The sequence below is a fragment of the Syngnathus floridae genome, chromosome 1 (genome assembly GCF_059516105.1).
Source record: "Syngnathus floridae isolate MCC-2025c chromosome 1, RoL_Sflo_1.0, whole genome shotgun sequence".
Lineage (NCBI taxonomy): Eukaryota > Metazoa > Chordata > Actinopteri > Syngnathiformes > Syngnathidae > Syngnathus > Syngnathus floridae.
Window position 1 is genome coordinate 9,260,300 of NC_142413.1, and position 25,236 is coordinate 9,285,535.

At 41.5% G+C, this 25,236-nt stretch overlaps 2 protein-coding genes and 2 long non-coding RNA genes across 12 annotated transcripts in view; 2 read left to right on the forward strand and 2 right to left on the reverse strand.

Moving 5' to 3' along the window:
- LOC148403930 (uncharacterized) overlaps positions 1-7,745 on the forward strand; it is a 35,229-nt gene extending 27,484 nt beyond the window's left edge. The window contains exon 3 of the long non-coding RNA XR_015862199.1: positions 4,223-7,745. This is a non-coding gene — a long non-coding RNA (uncharacterized LOC148403930). The remainder of the gene's footprint in view (positions 1-4,222) is intronic.
- LOC148403931 (uncharacterized) lies at positions 6-4,821 on the reverse strand. Of its 2 annotated transcripts, XR_015862196.1 has the most exons (4): positions 4,506-4,821; positions 4,169-4,280; positions 1,687-1,902; positions 6-407 (listed from the first exon to the last, which is right to left on the reverse strand). It is a non-coding gene; the product is annotated as an uncharacterized LOC148403931 (long non-coding RNA). The 2 variants fall into 2 exon arrangements; XR_015862195.1 differs by lacking the exon at positions 6-407 and having other exon boundaries at positions 1,507-1,902.
- Positions 7,746-12,257: 4,512 nt separating the features above from the next.
- Positions 12,258-15,636, reverse strand: LOC148403932 (transmembrane O-methyltransferase-like). Of its 5 annotated transcripts, none has more exons than XM_088373116.1 (5): positions 15,244-15,636; positions 14,384-14,432; positions 13,311-13,610; positions 12,773-12,969; positions 12,258-12,684 (listed from the first exon to the last, which is right to left on the reverse strand). In XM_088373116.1, the coding sequence occupies exons 3-5, from the start codon at positions 13,570-13,572 to the stop codon at positions 12,355-12,357; spliced, it is 789 nt and encodes a 262-aa protein (XP_088229242.1). In that variant the 5' UTR covers positions 13,573-13,610; positions 14,384-14,432; positions 15,244-15,636; the 3' UTR covers positions 12,258-12,354. The 5 variants fall into 5 exon arrangements, with proteins under 5 accessions (XP_088229242.1, XP_088229232.1, XP_088229226.1 ...); XM_088373106.1 differs by having other exon boundaries at positions 14,384-14,436; XM_088373100.1 differs by having other exon boundaries at positions 14,384-14,436; positions 15,534-15,633.
- The window catches only part of LOC148403933 (LIM and calponin homology domains-containing protein 1-like), a 32,903-nt gene continuing 22,758 nt past the window's right edge, over positions 15,092-25,236 (forward strand). The window contains exon 1 of one of the 4 annotated variants that reach the window (XM_088373088.1): positions 15,092-15,600. In XM_088373088.1, the coding sequence (XP_088229214.1) occupies positions 15,511-15,600 (90 nt within the window). In that variant the 5' untranslated portion in view covers positions 15,092-15,510. Of the gene's footprint in view, positions 15,601-15,788; positions 15,927-25,236 lie in introns of those variants that run through there. The other 3 variants (XM_088373084.1, XM_088373065.1, XM_088373073.1) reach the window with 3 other exon arrangements.

The following is a 25,236-nucleotide window of genomic DNA, read 5'->3' on the forward strand; positions in this document are numbered from 1 at the left end:
CAACTAAGGTTAGTGTATGAGTAGAATTGTCCATTTTTGGTTGATTTACCCAAAAGCCTTGCTTTTTTTTCAGGCTTTTTTGTATTCCACAAAAAGAACCATCTTAAAAAGTGACTGCTATCATCAGTGGCTGTTTTATTCCTCGTTTGTTTAACGTCTGTATTTAATATTTTGTGTTCCATCTTGGCAACATGACTAGGGGCAAAGTCTTTATTCCAATGGAATTCCTTCCCCAAGTAAGATGTAATTATTAAACACAGGGCTGGAAAACTTGCCGTGGCCCCTCGCATTAGCCGTAGGTCTCAGGGAGCCATTAAACCTCCACATGTAGCACAGGATGTTGCGGGACTGCGTCGGGATGAAAAGCTGATGGCGGACGGGAGCAAAGCTCTCAGCTCGTTTTCTCCCTAAAGGTGGCATTTTAAATACGATTGTTTGGAGTTGCAAATGTGGTTGAATACAAATTGCATTCGATCCATTTTGGTTTGGTGATTTGCTGTGAGATGTTCCCAGTATAATATGTGTCTTGGCTCACTGACGTTGGGAAAAAACTGCTTTCATGTAGTCAATTTCAAAAATGTAATCTGAATTCTTAAAAATATAAATCGTAAAAACAGAAGAGGAAGGTTCATGTATATATCCTGTATGTTATATCTAGAGTGTTGCTCTGGTGTCATCACCATTTTAAAACCCCTGTGGCTTTTTCAAGCCCGCAACCACTATATAATCTGCCGTTTTCTTGTAAAGTGCAAAAAAGAAAATTATTCGCAATGGTCATGAAAATGCCTTTTAAACCTCAGCCGTGCTCCATTATTTTATTTCCCGGTCGGCGCGTTGCTCCACTTTGGCTAACCCCTGCAGGGTTGCAGTACCCAACAACAACACAGCCCATCAATCACTGGGCACGCGTGTCACCGTTGGCCTCATAAAAGGGAGGTGTAAATTTGGCAGGGGGAGGGCGTTTATTGCAAAAGCCGTGGTTTGTGCCATGGAGATACGCCACATAAATGAAAATGAGCTGTTTGACTCCATTAGAGTTAGTGTTACCTTCTGTTAAAATCCGACTAGAAGTAATGGGACACCGCTCGTCAATCAATTAGTCAATCAGTGATTGGGTAAGCTCAATGTTATGGCCTGACATCAGCAAAACATTGATTTCTAAATGAGGGTTTTAAGTCTGAGTTAGGGTTTGAAGTCTGGTTTAAGATTTCAAAATAGGGTTTGGAGTTGGAGTGTCAATCGGGGTTTCAAACCTCAACGTTAACGCCTAACCTTGGGTTTAGTGGGGCATTTAAATGTGACATCCCGTGCCCATACGAGGTTGACTATGTAAAGTGATGTAAACAATGTACTCGGTGACTTTTATGAGCCCATCTTGCCTTTTACCTGAAGTATTTACGACACCAAGCAATTTGCTCAATGACGTATTGATGACTGCACACGTTGATATATGTAAAGAAAATGAATATAGCGTACATCGTTAAAGACTTGAAATGTGTCGTAAAAACGTACTTTAATTAACTTGATTCGCAGTCAAAGAGGTAGAATTATAAATATTACTGTAATGTGTATCTTAGCTACGGTTTCAGATTTAGATGAGGAAGTAGTGTTGATGTTGTCTTGAACGTGACTGTCAGTCTTCATCATGGAAAGAAAGGTCACACGCAGAGCAAGACAAATACTCACGCATACATATTCCGGAGGATGAAGAGTGCGCGATGTAGAAATGTGACAAAACAGTGCCGTCAATCATCATCAGCGGGTGGTGCGCCATCAGTGTGGCGCCAGCTGGTCGAGGCTACTGTAATCTGCGGTCCGTCGGGTCCCGATGGGGTGCGATGACCTGCTGGGACGCTTCTATAGGGCGGCTGCTTCTTAAAGTCGGAGGCCTGTCAACGGCTCCTGTGAAAAAGTCGCATCAACAACATGAGAGCGAACAATAAGAACGGAGCCGCTGCCTTGGGGGCGCCATGCAGGAATGTATCCAAAGTATGAAAATAAGATGTGTATGAATGAACAATACCCCAAAGTGCACACCCGCGTGTTTCTCCCCCCTGAAGGCACCTGTCTGCTTTAGTGCTGATGGCACTTTGTGTTTTGACTGAGTGCACTGCAAACAGTCTTGATGTTGATCATAAAACATGGAGATACAGCTGAGCCCCCCCAACCCACGGGATGGTGTGTACGGAAGGGGGGGGGCGATAGCGATATGGAGCGGCATCCTCCAAACTACCTGTCGACATCCATCAGTCACGCGCTGGGCTTTTCTCCCAGTTATTAGCGCAAGAGGCGGCTTGATGGAGAAGCCTGTCGGCCACCTCCGACAGCTCAGGTAAGCTCGACCCTCCCCCATCTCCCCCCGCCTCACCTCAACAGTCATCCTCTTCATCTTCCTCCTTCTCCTACTCGCCACTCCTAACTCATCAGCCTCTGCTATCAGTCCCATTTCAAGTCAGCAGGCCCAGTGATGAATTGTCTCTCAGCAGAGTACAGGATGCTCTACTTTTATACTTTGGACAGTGTGCGACAACATTGGAGTGATCTACGGGATTTTTCGTGTAATATTGCAGTGTATCCTGCGACCTCATAAGTCACATTTTGGTGAATCTCATATTTTCAGTGCTAATAATAGAACAAACCTGCCACTTGAGCTCTCTTCATTTCCCATGAATGCCGACTCCAACTCATCCTCTACGTCTCCGATGTAGACTTTTCGATACCATGTTGCAATATAGCACATTAGCTGACATTGCAGCTGCTAACTTAAGTGCAGGAGGCCAACTGCTGTTTCCACGGCGACCAGCTTCTTCTCCTTTCCAGTGCGTTTAAACAGGCAGCGAACACGAGACAACTCGCATAAATTGTTTCCTAATCTGGTTACTCCTCATTTCCATGGATATTGGATTACAAGTATGCCAAGACAGGAGCGGGTTTGGGAATTTTCATAATTTGACATATTTCTCAGTGTAGAGTGCCGGCACGCAGCGGTGGACCATTATCATCCACTGTTGATTTACTGCGTGCACTTTAATGAAAGCGGCTTATAACGACGACACATTAATTGTACCGACTAACTCTTTTATGACATTTTCCTTTTTCAGTCAGCACTTTTCATACAATCCGATGATTATTCTATGTCTCCTTGAAATGACATTTGCGTGTCAGTAATAGGACATTTTTATAGAGCTCGCAAGCGGCGGCGCTTAAATTTAAAGAAAAAAAGAAAGTGTTGGTTTTACTGAGCCACATTACGCTTCAACTTACTAAATATTTACTGAATGCCCTGCAGCATTCACGCCCACAGCATTAAGAACACTCTTATTTATTATATCACAAGTTCTATGACATAAGCCCTTACTCACAGTCAAGGTTAATATTGAATTTAGTTGATAATGCATTTAGTTTATAATGTTTATTTAGCAGAATAAGTAGAAGTAGTAAATGAACTCCAAGGACCTTCTTCCAGTGTTGAGTTTCTTGACGGAACAATGCTGAAACTAAATCTAATTTTAATTATTATTACATTATACTATTTATTATATAATGCTAGCCTACGGGAAAGCACATGCTAAAAAACCCTCACCACATAACACAAGAAATGTGTAAAGCTCAGACCTCGATTTGTGTTTAATGGCGAGTCATCAAACTTTACCACCATGTTTGGTAGACACACAATCGGACAGACTGTGCACAATTTTGCTGAAAGAAGAATGGCCAAAAATGACCCCAAAATGGCCTCTTCAACACAAATTTGCGAGTTTCCCGTGTGATTTTGGCCAGAGGTCCTAAAGACGTTTTGGAAAGGGTACCCATGATAGACGAGCCCACCAAATTTCATGTTAGGGTGTGAAACAAGTTCCGGGGACTCTATTTTTAAAATTCTAAGAGGCGCTACCAAGCTAATACCAGATACATTTCCAACAAGGTAAATACAACTGCAAAATGCAAAAACCTCTAATGAGCCAATGAATTTGAATAATTGAATTAATTTGGCTGAGGAATAGTAATAATGAAACAATTGAAGTGGCCTGCTAATTATCATTGAAGCGTGACGAGCTAAACCGAGCTCCACCGCAACCATGGTCTCATTTGCACTTGTTGCTCTTTTATACTGTCAAATAAATCACAGAGGGGGAGCCTGGGGATGAGCTATGGATTCCTTACATACCCTCTCTCTTTGACTCCTTTGTGTCGCCTCCGATGGCACATATTTTTCTTCCAGGCCTTTCCAAGTTGAAACCTAGGATGGCTACTTCGTGACTCCTGCATGTGCCGCTCGACTGGATTTCAAAAGAAAGAGACAAGTAAATATCCTGGTTAGAGCAGTCGATCATGTCAAACCTGAAAACACTTGAAACACACACTTTGTAAACACTCCCAAAAAGGTTGCTGCGCCAAAACAATCCATTGCGAAGGCTGTTTTGGACTCACAAAAGAAAAATGTTCAGTATGGGCTTTAAATAGCTACTTAAAAAAAAGGAAGACTTCCTGTTTATTTATTTAACCTTTGTCAAAGTTGTCGGCCATATTGTTTGTTGAGGATTGGCTTGGCTTGGCTTGGCTTGGCTTGGCGGTCAGAAGTTTCCAAATGTCCATAGGCCAGTACAGCACATCCGAGATATCAACATTGGGAGTGTGGGTCTTTTTGGATCACTTGGTCCAAATATGCTCACATCCTGTGCAGTCCAGATGGCTTGAATCAATGTGCAGCAGTCCCAGCATCATTTATCATGCTTAAAGGGATTCTCTAGTCAGAAAGGAAGCGTTCATTGTTCACAGAGGTCATACATATGCTACCACCAACTATCATACTCAGCAGGCTGTGTATTTTGTTTGCTTTCAATGGATTAAGATGCTACAGTGCTAATCCTCATCACGACATCATCTTGCTTATGATGAGCCAACACTGTTTGTCAGGCTTTATCATGAAGGACATCCTGGCTTTGCTTGAGAAGTAAATGAATAGATTATTGAAATCCTTGGTGGTCTTCCAAAAGGTTTTCATTTCATAAACAAATAATGTTGAGTTACTTAATTTGTTCCGGGTTTAAACGTCATCATTGTGATCCTTCTATTGACTGCAATGGAAATGTACAATTTCAGTAAAAGTCCAAATGTCAAGATATTTCAACATATTTTCTTGACACTAATGACTGAAGCACTTTCCTATTTAGGCAGCAGGGCTTTGGTGGCATCTTGTGACATCTTTTCTGAAATGGTTCCACACCCCAAAAAAATCACTGACGAGTGGGAATAGTGGGAATAGTGAACTGCAGGGTTCATGATAAAAACTCAACTAAGGTAAAGGCAAAGCAACAGACTAAACTAAAAAAATAAAGTCCCTCAGCTTGCTTTGCCTTTCTCCATTGACTTCCAGTAAAATCCCTCTGGGTGTCTCGCTGATTTATGGTTATTCCTTTAGCCACAACGGGGCCACAGAGTGGAAAAGGTCCGAGATTAACAAGGTTGGCGATAAGAGAGAAACACCGACCTGTGTCTCTGTGTTTAATAGCTCCTGCAATGCGGGGGGATTGTGGGGGTGTACATCTGCAGCTTGTGGGGCTCAGGGGATTTCATTACACAAAGACAAATGGAGGATCCAGGCAGGCACAGCAGAATTTGGGGGAAAGCCGAGGATGGCAATTAGGCTTATCAGGGGAAGCATGTCTCAAATGGAGGAACAGCGTGCAGTGATATGACCGACTGAAACCTCATGTCAATTGAGAAATAGCTAGCTAGCTAGCTACTGCTAGCAATTATGTTGTGAAACTATGTGACTCAAACGGATTTAATTGGCCTAAAAACCCGAATATTATTTACCATATTTCGTTCGATACAACTCCATTTAGAGCAGGGGTGTCAAACTCATTTTTGTTGTGGGCCACAGCGTAGTTATGGTTTCCTTCATGGAGCCATGAATGACTTAAAAATAAAAAATAATGGATGGCCCCTCATACTAGCACATACACACAACAGAATCCAGAGATAAAAAGTTCAACAATTTTCTATTTTATTTTGAAAGTGGAATTGTGACAAAAATATTACAATATCTCACTGTTATTAAAAGGAAGACAATTTACAGTTTTCATATTTTAATCCTTGTGTTTGACACCAGTGATATAGAGTATTGTGTTTACACCATATTAAATATGCTATATGCAAATATATATGCTATATATACACACCTAAAGTTTACAATCAAGTTTACATTACATTTAACATTCTACAGAACTATACTGTGCCAGATTTCCATCTGATTTAATGTACCAAACAAAAAAATAGCATTTTAAAATACACGTGTTATTGTTAAAATGGACGCCTGTAACAATAAAATGTCGTATGTCAGTACCGTTTAACTTAAGAAGCCCGGCAAATTTTTACAATTTTTTTAATAGCTACCCACATGAAATGGTTTTGCAAATCACTTTATCGACACTTTCGACCAGTTGAGAATTACTGCTCTAAATAACTCTATTAAATATGGTCAATACAATTCCAATGCATCATGTTTACAGCATGATTTACTTTTTATACAACTTGAACATGTAATATTGACAACATATTGAATGTTCTGTACAACTTAAGGACATTGTACCGCTTTATGGCCCTCATGTTTATCGTGCAGCTAAATTAGTCGAGAACTAGTAAATCGATAGGAGCTGGCATGCTGAGGGGTCATTAGGAGCATGCCAAGCAAATTCCCTCTTTTGAGATGGAGGCACACAAAAGACTCCAAATCCTGTTTTTTAACGGCTGGCTTGACGTCGAAAAGCTTATCAGCATTGCCAATTTACTTTAGCCAAAAAGTAGGGCGGCTCAGAAGCAGCCAAATCGTCAAGCTTAACCACTAGCGTGACGGCTGACATATTATTACATTCACCACAATCCTCTAATCTCGTTTTTTTTCACCATCATTGTAATGTATCTAATAAAATCCATACAACCCCAATGTACCATATCATAATGATTATCACATTTTATGTTGCATTCAACACTAACTTAGCATATTTACATCATTTTAATGTTGTATTCAATTCTAATGTACTATATTTAGACCGTATACATATAATGTTCGATACAATTCGTTGGTGTGATTTCTTTAAGTCCTAACATTGCTTTGCATTCAGTTGTGGAACTTGCAGCCTCATTTGCATGTGCAGGTCCAACCTAAAATGTCAAACTACTGCAGTTGGCTCATTAATAATAAGAAAAAGGGAACATCTCCAACCCAAAGCACGTGTGCGTGCGTGTGTGTATGTGTGTGTGTGTGTGTGTCCTTTTTGGCAATTAAACGGGTGAGTGTGGTAATTCCAAGCCCTTTCCTCAGGGTTCGACATGCATACAATAAATATTTTAATGAAAGTGCAGACAAAATACACACAAACGTGTGAGCTTACACGCACACACGCAGTCAGAGGCTGATTTAGACAAATTCTACGTAATAAAAAAAGTAGTCAAGTAGTTTCTTAAAAAATATAATTTTATTGATGAGAGCTTTTTTGACAAAAAACCAAGGTCACTTTGCATTTGTTCAGTGTGTGTAGCCTAATGGTGTTAGTATATTAATGGATGAGGCTGCGATGCATTTGCATAATGTTTTGTTTTGCCTGCCTGCAGAATTAGAATATTATTGTATAGGTGAGTGACCTCATGGCACATTCAACTGCAGTATGTTAAGGATTTTTTTCAATTCAGTGGCTACTGATGGAACGATATGAGCTTAAAATGAAATAATTGTATCGGAATCGAACCCACAACCTCTGCAATGACCACTAAAATACTTTTTATGACATTTCTGTGTTTGATGGTGCGTCATGAAATGTTTCTATAATGCAAAGTAGGCCACGGCTCTGCTTGGCTATAAAGCACAGAAAGAAGTAAAGGCTTTTACAAAGATTTCCTTCCCTGTGAGTTGTTTTTGAAGGTGAAATATAAAACAAACCTGAAGCTCAGTGTGGTGCCAAACGGATTTATTTCCCAGTAACAACTCAGCCCCGCGGGAAACACACCACAGCAGCTGACTGTCAACAAAACCAGCAAAATCTCATCCTCCTGTCTAGTGGCGAGGAGCTCATTATCCCAGGGCGACTCAGGGGTTGTTGCAGAATGCATGATCACATTTTTCAGCGATAAGCACTCAGGGACTTCTCTGATGGCCTTAATGCTAGAAAAAGCACCAACTGCATCAAAGCTGCATTATTTGTTCTTTGAGATCGGATTTATTTATTCCCAACAGTCCATTCTCTTCATTTAATCATGTTTCTCATGCTCTGTTCTCACTATGTGTATGTGGTGAATTTTTTGCCCAATCAGATTTCATCCTCCAAGTGTTGCAATATAAGGAATTCCATCACTAACATTTTTTTTGTAGTTGAAGCTAATGTAACAAAAGTTGGGTCCAAATCCATTAATCGATGTGTTTTGCCTTTTTTTGTTTTTGTTTACACATGAAGATATATATTATAGGGAATGTCATAAAAACAAAAGATTTGTGTAGACATGCAAGAAGATGGCGCCTGAGGACTATTTTTGTTGAAATGATGATCCTCAACTCACTTTGCTGAGTAGCAAGATGCCACCAGACGATGACCTGAGAGAAAAAAAAAGCAAAAAGCTGTATAAGTGAGTTTAGGGTTTCTTAGAAAATACCCACCAATAAGCAAATTTGCTTTTTGAATTCATGGCTTCCATAAGTGCAATATGATTAAGTCAATGTGACTGTTTTAAATAGCTGAGCCAAGAAGTCAACTAAAATACAATTGTTCGAGGAGGCACGAAGAATGTGTTTTACACCTGCTTCAAGACGCTTCTAACCACAAGAAGCTCGAATCCCGTATGGGCCCCTCGCCTGGTTTCTTTAACTTCTGGGTTCTATTCAGGAGCGAGAAGCAGCTCGCCGTCTCTATTGCCGCCGCTGTGACCTTTTTGAATTTCACAGAGAGAAGGCGCTCCCCTCAGGAGAGCATCCTGAGGGTCAAATCTTGACATTCGGCTCAAGTCCAAAAGGAGGTCTTTGGCGTCTCCTTTGGACAAAGAAGTGTTTTTTTGCTTTCTGAGTGGTGTTTGACCTCTAACACAGAGACCACATGCAGCCTACTTTGTTATTTCAATCAATGAGTCGATTGAAAGAGTGATCCTGTATTTGTTTGTTTGGGATTTTATGTTTTTAGAATAGAATGTGTTATGTTGTTTTACATATGTATATTTTAAAAAATACATACTTTTTTGCCATCTAGTGGAAGAGAACTCAATTGTTCTAGCCATTATATGTCGCAATAGATGAACACAGATAGATTAGTTTTAGTAAATAAATCATCAATTTCCACTGAACTGCACACATTGTTATTGTCTAAACACAATTTTGAACCCCATAAAATGCAAATGTGAAGTTCATATATAAAAGTGCAGCAATAAGAAATGAAACGTAATGAAATGAGGGAGGATCAGGGTGGATCAGGTTTTTTAATCAATTTCTGATATGAATTTAAAGCTATAATGTAAGCATACGTACAATGCAGTGTGGGATATACTCTAAATGTATAGTATGAGGCATAGCTATGATTCAAAGATTGTGTCCTAATTGAGTCTTAAAATAGGACCTTTACATCGCAGAGACGATGTGTTGGCTTCTAAAGAGAACCACGGCAGCTCTCTTGCTGTCACGGCAACCACAAATCATTGCTTGAAAGGTGGGGCCAGCCAGGACAGTAACTTGTCATATTTCAAATTAGATCTCAGTGCTCACGTTCTTTGTTTGTATTCAATTCCACTATACTGTATTATAATACATACATTTTTAGGTTTTTTTGTATTCATGTATTTCTATACATACATAGGCCAATTAACAACCAAAACACCACAAAAGAAGAAATTGTGTTGCATAATCCTGCGCTCACACAGACACACACACACAAAATAAATACAAAGATTTCCTCTTACAAATGTTTTCTCACACTGTTGCTTTCAGACATTTACCTTTATGCTGTTTTTAAATCTTTTTTAATCAGCCACACCACTTAGTCCAAAATCAGAACCCCCAATGCTGCCCACGCCTTCCATCTTCCTAATACCTTGCACATCTAATCCAATTCATTATTGCAGAGGGGGGCTTTTTCCTCACTAGGCTGTCAGAGGAGACAAAAGCGCTGCCAAATATGAATGCCTTTTGCTTTTCATTGGATTTGTGCACAGCCCTCCCACAGGGATGCTGTAGCAAGGGGGCTAAGAAAGAAAAATACCTGAGGGGTGTTTGGGGGAGGTATGGACGTGGCCATTGTGTCACCTGCTTCACTGATGGAGGTGGAATTCACCAAGAGGCAAGACGGCATTTGGGGGGAGGGGCTAATTGAATGTAAAGATGAGAAAAATAACATTATTTATGACAACTTTTGATTTATGGCCATGAAGTGCAAGATGATTAGCTTTTTTACATATACTTCTGACCAAAATGGTTGAATTTTTGATCAATTTTTGACATGGGTTCTTGAGATTTTTTCATGCGTGTTGTTATGATAAACATGTCCACCCATTTCGATTGTTCAAATTGGGATCAGGGGCAAAAATGTTCATACTTTCCAATAATCCTCGTAATTATCAACCTTTGATGCTCTGATCCACCCACATTAGATGGCGTAAGCAAAACAAACAAAAAAACTTTTGTTATGATTGATATGCCTGCCCAATTTCAGCCATTCAAATTGGTGTCTGATTTTCTTTCCAACAAGATTCCTAAAACTACTCTCACTAAATTTACAAGATAAAACCTCCGTTTGTGGACTTGGTTACACTTTCCTCGTCCCTGAGCAGCAGCTGCAAACAACCCGACGATGACCCCCGTGTCAGGTGTTAGCCTCTTCTGTGTTATTCTATAAATATCAGATCAGGTTCCCATGTGCGACCAAGTGCTTAATTGAGACAGAGCCCTCGCTGATCCCATGTAGGGCAGAGCCCTCTGCGCCACCAACTGTCAATCACCCCAACTAATTGGTAGAACAGAGCAATTGCTGAAGTACAACTTTTACAAAAGATGAAAAACAATGACACAAATCAATATTTTCAGGTGCTTCTTTAAGACACGATGCTGCATTTTGCTGCAAGCCAAGATGCTGCAAAAAAAATTAATCAGTGAGGGAAAACTACCCTTGTGTTGTCAACCATTTGATTGATATTGATATTGGATAATGAAATGTCCAAGGGCAGCATGGGTGCTTGTCCAATTTTTATCTAAAGTATGACACATGGACAACATCCCGCTTCTGACCTCAAAAACAGAAACGAATATGTTGAGGCGTAGGAGGTCTCTTCAACCCCGAGAGAACATAGGAGAGGTTTCAACCCTCTTAAAATGCCGCGTGGTGGGAGGTCTATTTTCTCTCCATCTTGCCTTGCTCCGCAGGGAGCGTGCGTTTGTGTGCGTGCGCGCGTGTGCGCGTGCAGGTTTAAGCCGGAGATCAGAGGTGGGTGGTAGGGCTGCTTGACGTTGTAAGATCCTTCCACGAGATTAAAAAGGAGAACCCAGCGAGCATTTTTATCAAGCGGTCACAAGATTTTAGGGTCACTCGGTTCATCTCCCACACATGTATGCATACATATTTCTATTAATGTATGTACAGGATGTTTTTCAATTTGTCTTTCATCAGGTGTGTAGAATGCATATAAGAAAAAAGGAAGGAGCAGTAATTTTGTTGGCAACTACAACAGCAAGTAGCAGCAGCAATATACGTCCACTGTATATATAATAGGAGTAATCATTTTCTATAATAGCAAACATGCAGATGGCACTTGCAGACCTCCATCCACCTCGGCTTAATTGAGAAATCACGATGTGACAAGTGGTCCTTCCTTTCAGCCCTGTAGGTGGCGATAATGTGTATAGACAAACACAATTGTGAGTTACATATACACGTCTGTGGAATTGATGCGCACTGTATGTGATGTTTATGTATATATGCACTGTGTGTGTATTTGATGTGTTTGTCCGTACATTTATGCTTATCCAGTATATATGCATGTAATGTGTATGCAATGTGTATGTCTTTAAGTGTCTGTACGTATTTGTATGAATGACAACATTTAATAGAACATGATACATGGTTTCCCCCACCAGTAGTATTAGACATTTGTCAAAACGCCATTCACGTTTCAATTACTGCTCGGCTATCACCGGATCAAAACGCACACGTTGTAGTTTTGTCAAGGCAGAGGGCGTCGCCAGGTGGAGGTTTTGTGTTATTGCAGAAAGAAAAAGAAACTGTAAAAACTGTAAATCATTTATTTTTATTAGCCATTTATTAGCCATTTTAGATGAGTTTGAAACAAACTGTGGAATCTAAATTTTTACACTGCTCATGACAATTATTGTGATTGGGCGCTTGGTTTCTGGAAGAAGAGCTCCACCATCCCGTGAACCTGCGACTTAATGGTGTAACAGTCAGGTCTCGTTCGGATCAGTTCCCTCACTTCCTCCAGACTTTTATCTTTCTGGTTCCTGATGATCAGAACAATGGTGCAGCCTGAGGGGCAGAGCAGACCCTGGCTCTCCAGAGCCAGAAGGTCCACAAGATACTGCTGGGGATCATGGTCCATGAGCACTAGGTTGAAGGTGTCACTGGCCCCAGGAGCTGGTTTTAAAAATTTGCGCAGCGTTGGGATGGTCTCACCTGAGCTGCCTGTCAACACCTGGAACTACATAGTTGGCATTTTTTTGTCTTTTTTGCTTCATAATGACAAATCATATTTTGACCTTTACCGTTTTAAAGATTGAATTTCCTACCTGAGAGTGACAGAAGCCAGCCACCATAATGATCTCCTCTCCGAGGTCGGCCACCGTGGGGTCCTGCTCCACCGTGAGGAGCCTTCCATCAGGAGGCAGCAGACGCAGTAAGCGCACTGAACTGTAGCCACAGTGCGTGCCCAGTTCTAGCACCCAAGAGGGACGGACGCGCTGGACTACTTCATCCAAGGCCTGCCCTGAGTTCACCCAAGAGAAGACGATTAGTTTTAAAATAGGGGTGTGGCATAATCACTACTGCAATGCATGTGTTCATTTTGTCAAGATGTAGCGGTTCGTACTTCTTGCCAGCGGTCAAGTGCCAAAGAAGATCTTCCCCAACGGAGAGATTTTAATATAGGCTATAGTTGTTACAAGATGGCGCCAAACCACTACATTAGGCTCTACAACTATCCCCAACATAGTTCCGTGGCACCAAGATACCATAGGATGGCACCAAAGCAATATTTATGCAACAGACCTTGAGCACAAGAACAGAAATTAGGGTATAACACTATTTGCATTCAGTAGGCACACTGACCAATCAGCGGGCCGACCGCGGCAGAGGCATGCGTTCCTGCATGGATGTCAAAGGTCTCCAGAACACTGGCGGCGTTGCCGTGGATGCACTGGGAGAAGACAAAAGCGTGCGTGTCCTTGGCGCAGGTGCGGCCCCGCAATAGCCGAAGTGCCCAAGCCACTATGCCGCGAAATGATTTAGCCGCTCGAGCGCGACTGCGATCCAACGCCAACATGATGGCGGGAAGCAGCGGCATGGATGCCGCCATCAGTAAAGAGGCCATTTTGACAGCACTGTGCAATGTGTTTTGGTCTCCAAAACCTGCAATGGAATGAATGGCAAGCTATAGTGCAGAGAAGTGACTATTTTATTGCTTGTTTATAGTGTTCCCTGACACAAACAATGCAGCAAACATGTAGAGAGCAATACAATAATACACGGGGGCATATATTCATATCTGAGAAAAACACCAAACCGATATTACAGAATATCACTGATGCACTATGAAATTCTGTGAAAGACTCGGGATGACTTCAATCATAATGAACAAAAATTCTAGTATGACTTATTTCTGTCATTGGAGTTTTCAAGATTGTAATGAAAGTTGGTGCTTGAAATCTGTAGCGGTTGTTTTCCATACTAGTATTGAAAATTTATATTGCATAAAGTGCACTAAGTGTATTAAAATAGTAAAATATACCAACACAATAAACATTAAACAGTAAATGAAAACTGAGGAATTAAAGCGCTAAGTTGTTTGAATTAAATTCATCTTTGGCTCCCTCTGCCGACGAACAATTTCAAACAATTCCATTTTTAAATTCTAAGGCAAATAAAGAGAATCTTTTATGCATATTTTATTAAATTAATGATACTTATTAAATAAACCCTCTACTGTAGTTTTTCTAATTAATGTAAAACAACCATCAATTATCTATTTGTCCATCTCAAGAGGGTTCAGGGAAATTTGTTAGTTTTTTTGATCAACAAACACATTTACACTTTATAAGCTACATATACAATTAATCATGAAAAAAAAACTCACATTCAAATAAATTTAAAGCTGTAAAATACGAGCGCTGCAGCACACTTACCAAGCAAGTGCAGAGTATGTATGTGTCCTGTCAAGCACAGATGCAACAGCTGACTGGAAAAGTAACCACACACGCACGCGCACACACACGTACACGAACACGCTGTTACTGTTATCCAGTACGTTTAGTGGAGCAGATGGACACCATTGAACATCTCAAGAGACATTTCATATAATCGAAAAATCAATTTTTGTGCATTGGCACAAATATTAACGTAGAATCTTGTATACAATTTAGCATTATTATTTGTTGGAGTTGTAGTGTGGAGAATAGAGACTGCGGCGTCCACCTGAATCAAGGTGCCGGAAAGAGGTGGTAGTGATTTGGCAAATCCGGTTGTATTTCACAATAAGAGCATAATTGACCTTTTAATAACAGACGCCAAGTCAATGAGCGTGTCGTTTTGATCACGTAGATTACGCGGCCATTTAAGAAAAAAAAAAACATTTTCAACATTCACGCTTGGGTCATTATTTCAATCAAATTGTGAAAACTAATCTAATCAGTTTTGTTAGAAACAAAAAAAAGAATATCGATCAAGCGCTCGACCACACCAGGTGACCATCGTGAGCCAATCAGTTTGGGGGAAACCTTAACGACGCGTGGAAAGGGCGAGCGTAACTAATTGGTTGATTCCAAAGTTTCTTTGCGCTCGGAAGCATATTTATAATCTCTTTTCTAAATTTCATCACAAGAGCACACGATAAATATACCAATTGCACGTTACAAAGACCTAATCCTGTCCGTGAACAGCTATCGCGAATTAACGTCTTTAAAACGTCACCACACCAAGAAGTATGGTCATTAAATGGCCATCTGCGTGTTGTTTTATTTTATCTTTAGTTTGTGCGCGACCCTACCGGAACCACTTCAGATGACTGGAGCGAGCTTTGTGCTCTCCCTCGCCTCCTTTTCCTCCTCTGCAGCCGGCTCGGCCCACCACCACAGTCTCCGTAGAGCTCAACCGGAGGGGAGCCACCGTGGCTCGACTGTCTCGCCGGTGCAGCTACTGCGACATTACCGTTGGAGGCCGACGAATTTGGAATTACGGTGCTGTTGACCAGCTTCGATTTATTTTTTGGTTGTTATATTTTTTGGGGACAGAACTGTCACAACAACGCTTGGGCATGGCAAGTCCAGTGGCACACACCGGACAGTCGCATCATCATCAGCCGGTGACCGCGTCCGCTTTCCGGGAGGCGCAGAAATGGATCGAGGTGAGCTGCTCGTTTGGCGCAGGCAAAGTGTCGTGTTATGCATATTATTTGATGTTTTGTTCGCAATTTGCATCACCTCGCCTTGCAGCATCATCGCCTCGTCACCTGTTGAAAGGTTACGTACGCTGACATTTGTTGGGAAAAAAAACCTCGCGTATTTTATACCTTGATTGAGCAAGGCCACATAAATTTACATTACAAAAAATGATGTCACAAAACGTATATAATATAGAACTAATGATGATGTTGTTTAGTTGTACACATTAACTTATTGGTAAACACGAAGATTATTCTTTTGTATGAATGGCAACAGGTACATACACAGGGTAGGTGTACTTTTGGCAACAATTCATATGTACAAGAAGTGGATTTTATTATTCTTTGTGGTGGGTTTTGCTGCATTTTTTACACTGTACAATTTAAGTGACCAAATTCCAATTGTTTTGCTCATGTGAGGCCCAATTCAGATATGGATAAAAACAACAACACTGATTCAGTCAGATTAGTCCTTTTCCTAAATCTGGTTTGAAACCTGATAAATATCATGAAAAGAATACATACTGAAATAATGAAGCGCTCGTATCAATTTACCCACAAAATTACTAAATTGAACACTAAGTTAAGATGGAGAAACAGGTTTATCGTGCCTTCCGCCATCTAGTGGAAGAGAAAGTAATTGTTCCACCGATCAATCAGCATCACTTGCGTACAAAGTTGAAGAAAGCTGATCGCGTTATAGAGGACAGCATTAAAAATGACCAAACTTGTATGTTGGCCTAATTGGTTTATCAGGAGGGGTCATAATAGGTTAAATCATAATATTTAACATTCAACACTTAGACTACACACAGTAAATTTGCGATTTATTAAATGTTTTATCAACATAATGACATCTACATAGAAATTAGGGATAGACATCACTGGACAAACGTGACTCAAAGAGCCTCCGTGACCCAATAAAAATAGACTACAATTTTGTCCGGGAGCCTAAGTTTGTGCACCACTGCTTTTAAATAATCCCAGAGTGGAGCACAAATGAGCGATGCGGCTCCAAGATAATGAGATATGATCCATATTTGAAGTGTGCCAGCCGAAACAATGAGAGCACCATGTGGAATGGATTTTTGCCTCATTGCCAGGCCAGCACACAAGCACCGTTTTGTTTCCCGCCGAGGAGAATTTTAGTGACAGCAATTCAACACTTTTGACTTGTCACTCAGCGAGTGCATTGCATGAAGACTCTGATGAATGGCTTGTTATCTGTTTTTTGTTGTTTTTGTCGGACGGAATGCAGCCGCAGCTTTGTGGGATGACACAAAGGCTGACATATCTGGTAAATGCATCATTTCAGTGATTGACTCAATGAAGCAGGGCCACAGCTAAGGATTTGGAGGCCTGGGGTGCCTTGTGCCATGTTTTGCACCTGGCATCTTCAGCTCTTCAAGTTTCCTTCTTCATTCGACCAATTCATTCGCTAAAATACAATAATCAATAATTCAAAAGTAGTTTGGTTGTTTTGCACACCTGACACAAATCTTGCTCCAAAGTTTGTGCCATCATGCCATCAAGCTCCTGGGAGGCTTTCTGGCATCTTCCAAAAAGCTTCTGTTGACCTGGACTCAGAATGGGATCAGTGCACGCAGCTGAATAGGTAACTGATAGCGCAATCACGTTGTTGTTCTTCTCCCGCTCGTCCCCCCTCAGGGAAGGAGTGGGCCGGTATCGTTGGCCACCTGCTAACGTTCGCTAGCTCACCCGAGGGAATCGGAGGCAGGTCGCTGTGAACGAATGAATAGATGAATGTAACGAGGCCTCCTCATTCAGGGGATGGTTGCTCCATCCAAGTATTTTCTCTCTGTTGTGTCATGGATCTTATCAGGACCCGATAGTTTTCCGGATGCTCCATAGTCACTCTCCTCGGTTACACTCAAAAACTGTTGCGTCTTCAATAGCTAGCACCAGTGCTACTGTAAACAGGCCGAGCTGTGCCACATTTAGCGAAACATGTCAAGTATTTGGACCACTCGTCTCCAAAATGTTTATAATTTCCCATATCTGTACTTTGAACTGTAAATATCCCACCAAGTAAAGCTTGTCTCTGAGCTGAAATGTATCACTTCCAACATACTTCCTGGACATCAGTTCCTGTGCAGGCTTTCGTAGCTTGTGGAATTCGAGGGGATTGCAGGAAGAATACCAAAACTGTTGAGTTTTTCAGTGAATAAATTGTGAAGGGGGAAAAAAAGGAAATTGGTGAATTCCTAAATAATGAGGACTTGTTCTGTGATCCAGCACACCTATTTCTCTTCTTCAAGTAGCTGTCTTGTCAGTAGTAGTGTCTTATCTCCTCGAAACTGCACATGAGGCAAGGTGGAAGACCTTCAGGTTACGTTGCTTGACTTCTCGATTAGCATCTCGTCGAGGGCTTGCATGAACATGACTATTTTGATGTTCTCACTTTGCAGCATCTGAAACAGGGTTCTTAAACTTTTAATTGCAATCAAGACACTTGGAAAATCCCAGCAAGCTTGCTCTTGCTGTCACTTCAGAATCCTCACATGATGTCATTCCCAGTTCATTGTCATTCTTCCCCCAAGATGATGGACGGACAGTGTTGAACATTTCCCCTTCCAAATTGCAAGCAGGTAATGTTTTAGGCCAGATTGAGGATGTCTCCTTCATCGGTGCCAAAATCCTCCATTGAGCTCAAAAGCCTTGCTGGACCACAGAAAATCAGGATTGTATAAGATAACTTAAGTCACTGCTGCCATATGTGGTACAACTCGTATTGGGTCCAGTGGACAATTACTTTGTTTAAAAAAAAAAAAAAAAAAAATCCTCTTGGTAAATAAAATCAAATATTTGGGTTGTCTCAGTATGATATCAAGTTTGGTTTGATGAAATTAAACCTTTATGAGCAATAAATATGCAAAAAATACAGAAATCAGGAATGCTTTTTCGCAGCACTGTAGACACTTTCAATTTGCTGGGCGGCTCACCTTTTTCTATCACTTCAACTAATCCCCCGCCGTCTGCCTCCACGATTGATCGCCCTCATTCTCAAGCAAAGTGGGTCGCTTTGGGTGACTCCCGACTGCCATTCCATTGATATAGCTTAGCGGTACTGAGCAGGTCACAGGCTCGGCAGGTTGCACCTTCACAAACGAGCAATGATGGTGAAAAAGTAACTAACTGCTTGTGTTTTGGTTTCAGTCAACAACTCCTCAACCATCATTTAGTGATACGTGTCGGACGAAGCCAGGAGTCGGTGCCGGATTGATAAAACCGTGATCAAAATGAGTTCTTGCTGTTTGATAGAGACTGATGATGCTCCCGACTCCCATCAGGGAATGTTTCTAATTGGGTCACATAGGCTGAGTTGGTTTCCTACTTTTTGAGCTGCGACGCTGGGGAGCTGGACTCTTTTGTCTGCCTAGGGAGCTTATGCAACCCCACTGGAGGCCACACTACTGGTGTGAGATTATACTGTGAGATATTGTGCTTTGAGCTGCTCTTCTTCCAACCGCTTTTGTGTTTTACAATGACATCAGTCAGTAGTTGATGACATGGATCTGTCTGGAGTTTGTACGCTGTTGGAAGAATTGTATCAGATTTTTATCCAAGCCTGATTCCGATCTGAGAATATTCAACTCCGGACGCGCTTCAATCAAATATAGCACACTTCCCTCATCCCACTGTAGACCAACCGAGATGTGTATATATATATTTTTTTAAGATCGGTGTGATCATCGTTCAGTCCACTTAAAGTTTGCAGTTTTGTATTATGAAGTGCTTTGCCCTAGCATAATATTGGTAAAATTCTGTACATGTACGCCATTGAAGCCTGTTGAAAAATGCAACGATATGTTTTGACTAACTGATGTCTTACTAATAGAAATGCGTACTGACTCGTCCTGCTCGGTGGCTTAAATCTCTCAGTTGTCAACAGTTGCTGGGCAGCCTGAGCGAGGCACTTTTCCACCAAGCTCATCCATGCACAAAATAACTCACTCACGGAGATAGCCACAACAAAAAGCATGCACTCATCGGTATTTGTCGGCCTGCTACAGTAGCAACCTTGTTCTCATGCGGGCCAACGGGTTGAGCTCTCTTGACCCTGACTCAGAAGTCCACCATGGCCAAGAGTTTGCTAAGCACATGACCTGGTTTGAAAACTGGCTGGGCATCTATATTTTTTATTCAAATAGTCTCTGATAAATTGGGTAGTGAAAGCAATGATGAACTCTTTGGACAGAATTCCAAAAGTTCTCTTTGTGCTAAATTCCAAGTTAGGTTTACCCACACCACTGATGATGACTCCAAGTATGACAGACATTGATTTTCTCTGTCTCCGTGATATGAATAGCACCGCTAGTCTGAAAGCGATCATGACGAATGAACAACTTTCACTTCCCACTCACTCACATCCCTCTTGTTGAGAGTGTCAAATAACTCCCGGAGGGGAATGGCTTACATTAAAGCGTGGGCCTCTTGTGCGCTGTTATCGCCATCTTCTTGCTAGTAGCAAGGGGATAAACGTCTAATCCTGACTAATCTAGCTGCACCTCCCTCTTTTGGGGGCGGGCTGTGGTGGTGTCCGTGCGTGCGTGACACGAGTGTGACAGCATAAGGTTGCCCGTGTGCATCCTCGAGCAAGATCGAATCGAGCAACAAATCCACGAGTGAAATTCACCCCAATGTGGTATTTTATATTATCAATTGAGGTTTTATTGTTCTGTTTCGTTTTGTAGGAGTACAAGAATATGTAGTAATGGTCTTTTGGGTCTTTATGCATCTGTACAAATAAAAGGCTCCCCTCTATCTGCAGTGGAGTAAATAATAAACCCTTCCTACCCTTTCACTATTTGCATAACGGTGGACCTGCTTTGAATGTTCTCAGCCTAAGTTGCACGTATGTTTGGGAACAGCACGATGAAGGCATCACAAATATGAAGATTGTTGTCTTGGCAAACGGAAAGATTTCAGTTTTATCTTATTTTAGCTCTTTGGTAAAAGTGTGAGCAACAAGCACTGACCCTGACTGAATCTTCTAAGAATGCACTGCTGTTCATCTTTTTGGATTTCTTTCCTCCTAATATCCCAAAGCCCCCTAGGGTGAGGCACAATGGAAGGATTTCTGTACATTTGTGGGGTAAAGCAGCATTTCCGTCTTTTAATGGGACCTCACCACTAACGTGGACTGACAGATGCCCAAATTCTAAGGAATGACACATGGAATTAGTGTCAGGTAAAGTGGAAACAAACTACAGTGCTTTGTTTGCCCATGCCTATTGACCCTGGTGAGGCATTTATTTTTACAAACACATTTTTAGAATATAACAACGCCTTACATAGTCATATTTTTACCCCCTTTGAAATTTAAACGACATATTAGATGGATTAATTGTGAAACATTTTGGTTTGTATTATTTCTTGTGGCAGCAAGTTTGATGACTCGCCATGAAACGCAAAGCTTGGAGCGTTTTTATACCGGTGAATACAATTTAGAAAAAAAAAAGAAACGCAATCGAGATTCACTATTTGTCAAAGTCATGATGGAATTTGTTTGAATGCAATCAGGCCACCTTAAACAGGCTGGTGAGCCCCCATTTCGCCACGGTGTTGACACAGTACGTCAGTGAATCTCCCAACTCGTTCAACCCTGACAAGTACGGCACATCTTTGTAGTGACGAGAGGGGAGAGCAAGTCTGAACGTGAGGACCAAAGAGCACAACCCTATCACTCGGCGTGTTTACATGAGTCTTTGTAGCTTTGAGATGACATGACGTTGAATCTAGCCGTTGACATCTGCTGATCCCTCCATTGCTGGGATTTTATTTTTATTGGTGTCATCGCTAGGTTACAGGTGTCCAATTCCAAAATGGATGCTTGTATCCGAGTTTCAATTTCAATGTACTTTACGTGTGACACATACACACACTTGATTGGCTTATGTCTTTGCCGTCTTGCGTGGCTTTGCTCATCAATTAAACAAAATGAGGAACATTGAAATACTTTTTTTGGGGGGGGGTTCAGTAACCTCTAAATATCACAGCATATTTTATTAATTGATATTTTAAAAAAAAGTTCTATGGTCACTGACTGAGTTGGTAATGTGGCAAATACGTGACTGATGAAGCAAGTCAAGGTTGGGGCGTCTCACGGTCTTTCTGAATGAGGCTTCTGGAGTGGTCAGTGGCTCGTTGTTCCCTCCCAAAAAAATATAGCGAGCAGGATATTGGAGACTCATGGAGCCCCCTTGAAAAGTCCTTCTGCTTAGAAAGCTAAGCTGAAAAAGCTGCCACCAACACGGAGGCTCTTTGTTTCTGTTCCCGCAAAGCTTTTTGGGGGTGGGGGTTGTCACTATTCACCTTTTGTGGTATGGTTTAAGTCAGCTAAGCTTTGCGTTAAGTAGTGTAAAGATGACAGGCAACAGAATGTCAAATTGTGCTGTGTGTAAGTGTTCAGAAACCTCTGAGAAACTGACAGTGAATGAAACAACCTCATCAATATTTTAGCATAGCAATCACACCTTGACTATATTCTCATCTATATTCACGCTGTGCTTTGTTTCTCTATTGATTGTAAATATACTGTACTGTAAGTGGAAGATGACAATGTGGGTTAGTAGGATGGGGATTTGTGCTGGCTAAATTGAGGAGGCGTCGTTTATGCAGCAGAAAGAGGCTGAGAGGACCTCGATGGGTGCGTTTGGTGGACGATTTTAAAGGGATTTAATCATCCACCCGCATTTATTCTGCACCAAGCCCCTTTTTCCCTGGCCTTTTTGGCACCAGTCGCCATCCTCTACTTAATCCAATACAACCGCTAAGGCTTGTGGTCGAGCCAAATACTGTTTCCTCCTTTCCCCGTTTTTGGGTTCAGAGGAAGTGAGCAGAACTCGGCAGGCCAGGAGAGGGGTTAATCCACAGCCCAAACATCGTTCCATCGTCTAATCCGGGTGGAAAAAGGAAGGATTGGTCAGAACGCGAACATTTAGCTCAGGGTTAGGGAAATTTGGCTTGTTTCATCAGAGTGGCTTATCAAAATTTGGGTGCATTGGCAGAGATGGAAAATGGAGCCAGTGTTGGAGTTCTGAACGTTTAAAGCTCTTAGGAAAACAAGTGAGTTAAGAAAAAAAAAAGCAGCCACTAATTACCACGGTTTGTTTTCATGCTGCGGTCAGATGATGATATTGAGCAAATTCAGAGGCATCTTTTTTTATTATATATTCAGAAAGTCAGTCCTTGGGTTGGACTATGCATGGTTCCAACTTTTGATTTGATTTGTACAACATCAGCACCACAGCAGTCCAGACACTTTTGAGTTTAAGCGAGGCAAGACGCTGAATTCTTGAACACAAAGAATGAGTTTGTTGTACATACCTAGAAGCTAGCAGCTACAGGCTAATTGAGATGTTTTCCATGAAACAAGTCCATGTGAGAGGGTGGCTGCATGACTAATCGGGTAGTTGTGTAAGGTTTGACCAACACTCTTGTCTTACTGATTTAGCTTTTTTTTTTTCAGAACAGCATTAGTCTTTTGTTAGCGGGCCCAAAGACATTGCGTAACACTCGATCACATACCAAAAGTATTCCATCTTAGCTTTTTATGAGAGGCCGTAACGAATCCATAATTCCTTTGCCTGTAGTCTAACGACGATCCGCTTCGATTGAACTGAGCTGAGCAAGGGGGGACAGGTGAATCTTAGTTAAATTTCACACACCAGTGCTGGCTTTCTGCAACGCTTTGGCCTCTGATGCTACCTCAGGGGCTGGAAAATTCACGGATCAGCTTCAGAACTCTCTTCCATCTTGCAATCTTTCACACAGAACTCAGAGGCGGTGGTCCAACTTCGGGATTGCTAGTCTTTTTCTTGATTCCGCTGCATAAGGCGGTGCCAATTATACTCTTATCTGTTATTACCAGAGATCATCCATGATTTGTCCGTCTTTTGTTCTTTGGCTCGGGTAAAAGTCAGTGATTTAAGACTTCCTTCCAAAAACTTGCCAAATAAAACGTGTGTGAAAGTCAGGCTCCTCTAAATTATATGCAGAGCATGATGGGTAGCTCTGCAACTGATTGTGCTGATTTGTGAGGTTGTGACCTGGTTTGCTGGCTCCAGACGTACACGGTCCATCATTAAGCGCAAACTCGTTAAAAAATTAAAGAGGGATTCAAGGATAAGGCAAAGAGAATCTTCTCAAGCCATCCTGCTTTCTAGCCTATGACAAGGCCTTAAGATGAGTTTTTAACCTACGTGTGGCTGGTATTTTAAAGCTTAATAAGTCCAGCATATTTGCTGCCGCATTCACTCGCTCCGCCATGCCAGCATGCCAGCACTCCAGGCGCTGAAGCAACAATTCATAGATTCACAATAGGCGATCCCTGTGGTGATGGCTAATGAAAAGATCTGCATTGATGTATTGTCAGCAGATACCACCGCTGACCTTAGCTTGAACCTGCTGACGGGACCCCCGGCCAGAGATCTCTCATCGTCATGTGTAGTTTCTGAATCGGGCTGTATTGTGCCCTAAAAAAACTCTGGCGCAATATTTACATTTGCTGAAGGACCTTGTTTCCCTATTGTTGTTTTCGTCCCGCTAATCGGAACCCAAAGGCATTTGCGGATTAAGCTCTCTTGCCAAGTTGTATTAACGAGATTATTGGCACGCGAAGCCGCAAGACGGGCTCACATGTGTTTTGAACTTGATGATTACATAACCTGCTCGAGACAACATCCTGTAAGAGAAGAATGCGTCCAACTACAAAAGCCAGCCACGTGCCTTTTAGTTGTCTACTCCATCCTCGACTACCAGCCGTCAACTTTTAAATGAGTCTGTCAGGCATCCGTCGCCTCTGGGCTTCAACAAGTAGTGCTTTAGCTAGCCCGGCAACCCGCCTGCCTTCATACCTTGACTTATTGCTTGTTAATTTGGGACAGGTAGAATTTTCCGTCTCCAGACCCCTGGGCCCGGAAGGCAGAGTAGCAGTTCAAACCGTCTTGTGTTTTCATTTGGTTCCAAAACAAGAGGTTATTTTGTCAAGTGGCTTGTGATCCGTTGCCAGGGATGATTTGACTTGTGAGGAATTCTTTTCTTCCCGTCTTATCTCTTCAAATTTGTCACCATCATCAATTTTTGTTTGTTAAAAAGCAAGCTATTCAGTTGGTATTAGAGCTTTGGAATGTTTTATTGATGGCCTACATATGTTTTTCATACATACATATATTTTCTCGAAATAAAAGTACACGCTTTGAACGTGTGTTTGTAGAGTTACACGACTTAATCCAACATCACATTTTTCATCCTTAATTTTAAAAACGCAATGCAATAAAAAAAAAAAATCAATATAACTGGAATGCATTTGTGCTACAGAAATCATCTGGAGTAGCTCAAAATTTGTATTTAGCCAATATGACATATTTACATAAAGTACGTATGAAATTCTCACCAGCGATGCTAATTATTAAATGCATAAATCTTAACTCCTACTAGGCAAATCTAAAAAAATGTTGATTTGCATTTGCTAATATAGTTTGATTTGATGATGATCCAGCAATAAATAGAATGTGAGGCCTCCAAGCAGATTAGATTGATATGGCAACACACAGCCTAAAACCTGATTGGCCCAAA